Raw genomic sequence first — 8,313 nt, forward strand, 5'->3', positions numbered from 1 at the left:
CTCCCCCTGGACGGTAACTTTCGTTAATGTCTTCGCGAAGAGAACAGGGCAGATTCAGGGAAGAGTTGGGGCGGTGACTGAAAGCTTGTGACAGAACCAGAGTGGGAGGTGTCTCTCCATGAAGAGGGTTTTGCGGGTTGAGGGCCAAGGCCACGCCCCAAATCAGAGCTCAGATAAGAGCTGCAAGAGTTGGCAGGACCAGAGATGGGACGGTGCAGGCTCACGTGACTCACATCTAGAGGGCAGGAGGGAGGCCCTGCCGTGTGCTCTGGGTGGGGAGCCACGGAGGCGGGTGGCCCTGGCGGGGCACCCCTGTCGTGGAGAAGGCAACACAGGCCACTCACTCCTCTTAGGTGCCGAGCACTGTGCTTGCACTAGAGCCCAAAAAGTCACCTTGAAATCTGGAAGTCCTGTGACCCACACACTGTCCCCTCCCCTTACTCTCTTCCGGAGCCCTCTGTCCCTGACTCCTCTCCAGATCTTAAGGGGGGCCTGAGGTGTGTGTGCTCTCACGTTCTTCTGCACCAACTCCCCTTCAGCTATTTCGGCTTCATCACCAAACACCCTCTGCTGAGCCGTTTTGCCTGCCACGTCTTTGTGTCCCAGGAGTCCATGAGGCCCGTGGCCCAGAGTGTGGGGTGAGCTGGGGTGGGGAGGGTTGGCTGGGGGGCGTGTGGGACGCAGAGCTGGTGCGTGAGTGCCCGGCGGGGGGTGGGGAGAGTAGGGCTGGGAAGACGGGCAGGGAGGCGAGGTTTGTGGGGAAGGCCCGGCATGGGGTGGGGAGTTTGTACGGGAGTGAGGGGAAGGCCAGATGAGGAGCCGTAGAGCTGGAGAGTTGGAAGAAGTTGACGGAAAGCAAGTCTGCAGACGTGGGGCAGGAGCCTAGGGGGAGGGTGCTGGGGGTGGAAGAGGCACGTTGCCCCACGGGCCTGGAGAGCTGAGGAGTGGGGTCCAGGGGTGACACGGGCAGGCCCAGGTGGGTGAGGAGGGAGAGCGTGGGGCGTGGGGGTGCGGGTGACTCAGGTGGCCCCGGGTGGCTGGCGGATGACGCTCTCTCCCCCAGCCGCGCCTTCCTGGAGTACTACCAGGAGCACCTGGAGTACGCCTGCCCCACAGAGGACATCTACCTGGAGTAGCCGCCACCGGGCTCCTGCTGCGGGTGCAGCTGGGGCTGGGCGTGTCTCAAGAAGCCCCTGCGGCTTTGGCAAGAGCTGGACTGGGGGCACGTGGGAACTGACGTCCAGGGAGTTTCCTCCGTGCTCCCCAGGGGCTTCGGGAGAGAGGAGTCCGCACCTCTCCACTCTCCCTCCGATCCGTTCTTTCTCTCTGTGTCGCCCTCATCTGCCCCTTGACCTCCTCCTATCTCCTTGTTTCTGTCTCTGCCCCTCTCTGTGCCTGCAAACTCTCACCCTCTGCTCTTCACTTGGGGTCAGAACTGGGAGGGTTGTAGAGGAAGGAGAGGCTCTAGGTGGCCAGTGGCACCAAGCTCCCAGGTGATCCCCTCCTGCCCCTCCCCTGTGATTTATAAAGGAATTTTAATTTTTATAGTGAATCTCAAGGGATTATCCCATCCTTGACCACAGGGACAAAGAGAGGGACCCCCAAACTGCCCTCCGTGGAGCTCAGGGGGAAGCAGGGAGGGGTTCCCCAGAAGGGGCTTGGGGGAGATTAGGAGTAGCTCTGGACGCTTACCCCAAGCCCCCAGACGCTAGGAGGAGGGCGCCCGCCCTGGCCCTGGTCGCACCAGCGTCCGCTTCGCCGCTGCACACTCCCCGCAGTCTAGCGCCTCAATAAACTCTCTGCTTGGTGTGACACTGGCTGTTTCTGGGGGACGGTGGCACAGATAAGGGACTGGGAGCTGCCCCTGGCAGTGGGGACCAAGACTCCACGTTGATGGAGTCGTGAGAAGTACTCTCCAAAATCATGCCGTGGACCTTCCTAGGGATTCTCCCCAAATGTGCTGGATTGGCCAGGGAGGAAGCTGGGCCCAGAGAAAGAGAGGGGGCACTGGTCACACCTGTGTGTTCCTCTGTCCACACCAGAGCTCCAGGCTGGGGGTGGTGGTCACATGGGGGAGCTGGTATGGCTCAGATCAGTGTGTGCGTGTGTGTGTGTGTGTGTGTGCGCGCGTGCGCCCATGGGTGTATATGCACGCTTGTGAGTGTGTGAGAGGGAGAGCAGGGGGTCAGTCTGTTTCAATCTTAAAATTGGTGTTGAAAAATTTTTCACAGAAATCCAGAAGAAGAAATGTGGCTATTTGTCACTAGGCCTCTAGCTGGTTGTAGATACTATCTGCCGGAGAATGGGTTTCCTGTCCCCGGTCCCCAGGTGAGCCCCAGATCTTGGGTGCTGAGGTCAGCGTGACAGGCAGGGCCTTCATGAGGGTGGGTCTGGGTCCTTCCCCCAGAGCCAGACCAGTGCAACCAACACTAGGAAGATTACAGGGCAAGTTATGAAATGAGAGTGAGTGATGGGAGGGTTAGACAGATTCACTGCATATAAATTTAAAACTAGTGTCTATGAAAACCACATGCTGTGGGGATGCCCGGATGGCTCAGCTGGTTGAGCATCTGACTCGATTTTGGCTCAGGTCATGATCTCACGGTCATGAGTTTGAGCCCTGCATGGGGCTCTGTGCTGACGGTGCAGAGCCTGCTTGTGATTCTCTCTCTCCCCACTCGCGTGCTATAAATAAATAAGTAAATAAATAAACAAAGTTAAAAAAATCACGTGCCTCTACTCAAAATAAGAGTTAATAAATGGTCCGGACCTTTGGTATGTAGACAGCCCCACCAACAGAGCAGGGACTAGCTGCGCAGTGGACACGCAGCTTACAAACCAGGACACGGGAACGTTCCAGCTCTACTGTCGAGAGTCCAAGTAGAATGTCTGTCTGAGGAGACTTTCCCACTAAGTTGTGATGAGGCAGAGAGCCCTAGCTGTGTATGTTTGAAACTTGCACCCTAATGTACCTGGGCACGGAAGCATGACCCACAGATCCTCTGGCTGCATCACCAAAAGGACCCCCCCCCCCCCCAACCCACCTGCACTCTGCTCTTCCTTCGCTCAGGTGGGAATTCTCCATGCCCTGCCCTCCTGTCCTCACTGCCCTCACTGCCCTCCTGTCTTCCTGCCCTCCTGCCCTTCTGTCGTACTGCCCTCACTGCCCTCACTGTCTTCACTGTCCTCACTGCCCTCCTGTCCTCACTGCTCTCACTGTCCTCCTGCCCTCACTGCCCTCCTGTCCTCCTGCCCTCCTGTCCTCCTGCCCTTCTGTCCTCCTGCCCTTCTGTCGTGCTGCCCTCACTGCCCTCACTGTCTTCACTGTCCTCACTGCCCTCCTGCCCTCCTGTCCTCACTGCTCTCACTGTCCTCCTGCCCTCACTGCCCTCCTGTCCTCCTGCCCTCCTGTCCTCCTGCCCTCCTGTCCTCACTGCCCTCCTGTCCTCACTGCCCACCTGTGCTCACTGTCCTCATTCATCTCAGGAAAGGCACCACATGCCCACCCACACCTCCACCTCAGTTCCTCCAAATCATCTCCCCATTTTTCTGTAGCATTAACTTTCCCTCCAGCTTGGCCATGTTTGGGTGTCCTTTAGCTGGAACGGCTCCCTCTTAGCAGGACCCTTCCCATACCTGCCCATCTTTCTCCCATCTCTTTGACCTCCTTTCCTGCACCTGCCTGTCTTTCTTCCCCTTTCCAGCTGCTCCTTGAATCTCAGGGTTTCCTCTAGTTCAGCTGTGCTGCAGACCCCATCCCTGGCTGCGTCCTGGGTTCTCTCTTACTGGCTTCTTCCCTTGGACTCAATGCCTTCCCTGTACAGAGCTCCAACATTCTGCCTCTGAGCAGACCACTTGGCTCAGTCGTGTGCTACACATTAACTCCCCAATCCCAGCTGACACTGGAAGCCACTCCTTCAGCGGGTCAGTGGGCTGGGGCTTTGCAGAGTACTGTAAATGCGATGACCCTAATGAGAGCACTGAGGTGCAGAGGGCCCAGACAGCTCAGTAGGGGCTGTGGACACTTAGAACTCACATAAGCATCTCCCCACCTGCTCTTGTTTAACTGTGTTCTGGGTTTTACGCTTTTTCTCGGGCACCTGAACTAGAGTTGCCCTAGAGACCCCATTGCAGCTGCCTTCACCTCCACCCCGTCACCCCTAAGTCTGCCCCTTCATCCCCCCACCTCTGCCTGGATCAAACCACCTTGATGTCCACCTATGTATCTCTGTGCATCAAAGGCCTCCTCCAGGCTTCCTGCCTCAACCGGCATCTGTGAATCCACTGGCACTTTTAACCCCACGCTTTTAAACAGAAACCTCAGCGGACACTATCCCTCCTAAACTGCAGTGGCTCCCTATCAAAACTGCCCTGTTCCTGCCCCTCTCGAGGCCCCAGTCCCTCCACCCCATTTCTGCCCTTGGAACCTCTGAGCTTCCTGTGGTCATCTGTTGTCCTCTGTATGTTGCTGGGTGACCTGTCCTCCTGGGTGCTGGGGGACCCTGAGCCTTGGAGTTGGATTAGGGGTCTCTCCTGCTTGCTCCCCTGGCAGAGGCTGTGGAATATGAGTCCAAGAGAGCAGGGGTGTGGCTGATGCCCCCTGTCCTCTGGGAGCCCAGTGCACACATGCTGAAGTCCTTGGAGCCCTGTGTGCTGAGTAAGACTCTAATGCCATGGCTCTGACTTCTGGAAACCAGGCTAAGGATAGGATTCTAAACGAAAAGCTTTGTATTCATTCTTGTTTAAAATGTTGAAAGCATAAAAATCTAAATTTTGACCAGCTAAATTTAAGGTATACTTACCTAATTGAAATATCGGACAGGTATGAAAAAAGTAATAACCCAGAAAACATTTGTTATGCTATGGTAGGAAAAAAAGTGTGCAGAACCTGTGTTAGAAAAAAGAGTGAACATGAAGAGGGGCGGTTTCACTGCTTCTCTTCCTTTTTTCCTGTATGAACTTGTCTTAATTGTTTCAACTATTATATGTGCTTATTAGAGACTCCCAAGTGCAATAGAAACATCCACAGAAAAACTAAAAATACAAAAGTAAAGGTATATTAATTAAATGCAAACAAAAAAGGTTATTGGACCACAATAAAAGTACGCATCTCTGGATGTTGACGAGGCTTCCATGAACTTGCCCCGCAGACAAGGCCAAGAACAGCACTTCATCACATAGTGCTCATTATCATTTTTATAAACACTAAATAGAATTTGTCTATTTTTTAAAGTGTTATTTTTCCATTATAAAGAGCACACGGTCATTATGGGAATTTTGGACACTGCAGAAAATAGAAGGAAGATAAAAAAATTCTATCAACTCAAAGACAACTATTGCTAATATTCTGGTGTATTTTTTCTAGTCTCCTTTCTCTCTCTCTATATATATAGATTTATGTATATATATAATTAATGAAGTACAACAAACATACATCCACCCTGGATTTTACATTCTGCATATAGAGAACACAGTTATTTTGGGATGTCAGTGAAAATATTTCAACAATAGATCATATAATAGGTGTGATGCAAAGCATTCAGCTCTAAGAGAAAACACCAGGGAGACCGATCTGATCAATTAGGGTACGAGGTGTGGAGGCTGGCTTGGCTACTAGAAGAAGGCTACTTGGGACATAGCAGGCTCCTTCCCTTGGTCCTGGTCTTGGGTGCTTGGTCTTTGTCCTCATGACTGCCTGAAGGCTGCTGTACCTCCTGGCACTGTGCTCAATTTCATGCCAGAAGAAGAGCATGGACAAAGGGGCAGGCAGCTGGTCTTGCAAGAGCCCCACTGAGTGCCCTGGTGAGGAGTGGGAAGGGGAGAGGCACTGGGGGGAGGAGAAGCTGGTGGAGACCCAAACTCCAGGCCTCCCTGAGCCATCACCTGAAGGATGGGGAACGGGAACATTTACCTGCTGGCTCCTGGCCCCCACCAGGTGAGAGCTGCCCCAGGAGTGTGCAGCCCACAGGCAGGCTGAGAGCAGAGTGAAGAAGCAAGTCCTTTTAGGATGGCCCAGCCAGCCACAGCTGAGGTCAGAAGGCCTGCCCCCAACTTCTGAGCCTCTCAAGCTGAGCAGTGTCTCAGAGGGCAAACCCCATGACCAGGGAGCCTGGCGGAAGACCCTCCTCCAAGTGCCAAGTGGGGATCCAAGACCACCCCCGAGGATGAGGGTGATGGGACGTGAATGGCACTCTCTCTGCAGAGGTGATGTTAAGGAACACCGCCTTGGTGCTGAGCAGAGCCAGGGCACCGGGCTCCTTATCCCCAAAACCGCTGCCGTGAGCTGGCCTGGCCTGGCTTGCAGGTGTGGACACAGGTGTGGCGGGACCTGCACGAGTGTGAGGTGTGTGGGGGTGGGAATTGGCACATAGCATGGAATCTCTCCCCGAACATGCCCCCCACCCTGCATGGATCATGTCCTGTGGAATTGGCACATAACCCAGAAGACAGGACCTGGCACATGTCTAACTTCCACTCCCGAGGTCACACCCACCAAATCCAAGGTCAGCTGCACTGCTACTGCTCCCTCACACCTGTGAATGAAGCCCTTTTATGCGCAGAACTTTGCAGCGAGGAGGATAAAACGGTCTACCCGAAGCTGTCTCAGCCTTCATTTGAGTTGGTGGCAGAAAGGAGAACTTCGATTTTATTTTTTATTTCTTCATGAGATTTGGAGCAGACAGGAGCAGCTGGCTCCTGGCCCCTGCCCTGTGCAAGGCCCCACCCCTGCAGAACCCCACTCACCACCCGGCGGGCCCAGGACTCCTCGCCTTCATCTAGACAGAACATGCTGACCCTGGAGGGCACGACCTGCGCTCCTTTGGGGCATCCTGCATGAGGCTTACACGCAGAGGAGGCTGACCACCCTGCACTTGTGGGCAGCAGAGGGGCATGGAGGAAGCTCCTGGGAAGGGGGCCAGCCTGAGCGGGCTCAGCACCACCAGCCACCAGGACGTGCCCCGTTCTTCCCCAGGGACCTCCAGGTAGGGACTGGACTGTGCAGCCCACATGGGGGGTGGCGTCTCAGGGGAGGTGACCTGTCCAGTCAGGGTGGCAAAGGAGACAGAGGAGGTCATGCTGTTCAGACACAGCTCGTCTCCCAGGCAGGCCCCCCACCCAGGGGTGGCAGGGTGGGCACAGGTGGGCCCCCAGGGCTGTGCCTCATGTCTCCAGGAAGCAGTGCCCCATCTGCTACCTCAAACACAGCACATTATACTGAATCTCTGGCAGGGACCTGGATGGCAGGGACCAGTCCTCTCTCCGCCAGCCCACAATTGCTGGGATTATGGGGATGGGGGTTAGTATTTAATTTCCTTCTGTATCAGTTAGCATTTTGTGGTCACAACCAAACTATAAAAACTGACTCTTGATAACTTAACCAAAAGGAAATTTATTGGGGGGGGGGGTGCTGGAGACTCCCAGGGGAGAAAGGAAGGCAAGACAAGGGGTGCCCCAGAGGGTCAGGGGCTACCTCGGGAATGGATGGGCAGCGGCTCTGCTGTGGGCAGATGGACCGACCCCTTTCTCGTGTTCTGTGGGTTCCCCCCACCTGGAGACCCATGTCTGAGTGGGGCAGGGTCATTGGACTGACTGTCCTTCCCTTGGGGTTAGAGGGGGCTGCAGTCCCAGTAGGGCATTGGGTATTCCCTGGGGAGGGCAGACTCTGGGCATCACGTTACAGGGTTTGCAAAGTGATGAGAAAGTGTTTCCATTCTTGCTGTGGAATCCTGGGCCAGGCCACCCCCCACCTGTTCCCTCCAGGGCCCTGGTTGCCTGTCAGCTCAGATGGCACCCTAGACCCCTCTTTCTACCTTGGGTCCCTTTCTTCTGAGACCACCTGAGGAGAGAGACTCCGTCCTCCCTCCTTGCTGTGGGGTGTGTTGTGCTGGGGCAGGGAGAGGTCAGACCTCACCCCCGTGGCTGTGACCACTCAGAGGAGGAACCAAGGAGGCTGAGGGAGGCATCAATAAATGCACCCCTCCCTCTGTTATTGCTAACCAGCCCTGGGGTCAAGGACAGGACACACTGGACAGTGGACAGGCACTGTCAGGGTGCAGCAGAGTGAGGTTACACTTAGTGTTATGGTTAGAACATGATTTGTGTGAGCACAGAGAGCCTGATAGCGTTTCTTACCTCGGACTGTGGCTGCAGGCATTGCCTGGGGAGCTCTAACAAGTGCACGGTCCTTTTGTGATTAAAAACATTCAGGGAAGAGGCAAATTTAAATATTAGTCCCCGAACTGTCACTTTTGCTCCCCCTTCCGGGCACTTGGGGGACAGGCGAGTAAGGAGTGGGTGATGGAGGGGAGGGGT

At 55.1% G+C, this 8,313-nt stretch overlaps 1 protein-coding gene across 2 annotated transcripts in view; it reads left to right on the forward strand.

Annotated features, from left to right (window-relative positions):
- Nucleotides 1-1,812, forward strand: part of MAPK8IP2 (mitogen-activated protein kinase 8 interacting protein 2) — a 29,163-nt gene extending 27,351 nt beyond the window's left edge. For both annotated transcript variants that reach the window (XM_078449227.1, XM_060656006.3), the window contains 2 exons: nucleotides 540-638; nucleotides 1,064-1,812. In XM_078449227.1, coding sequence (XP_078305353.1) covers nucleotides 540-638; nucleotides 1,064-1,136 — 172 coding nt within the window. In that variant the 3' untranslated portion in view covers nucleotides 1,137-1,812. The remainder of the gene's footprint in view (nucleotides 1-539; nucleotides 639-1,063) is intronic.
- Nucleotides 1,813-8,313: the final 6,501 nt, after the last annotated feature.

This window comes from Panthera onca, chromosome B4 (genome assembly GCF_046562875.1).
Source record: "Panthera onca isolate mPanOnc1 chromosome B4, mPanOnc1 haplotype 2, whole genome shotgun sequence".
Lineage (NCBI taxonomy): Eukaryota > Metazoa > Chordata > Mammalia > Carnivora > Felidae > Panthera > Panthera onca.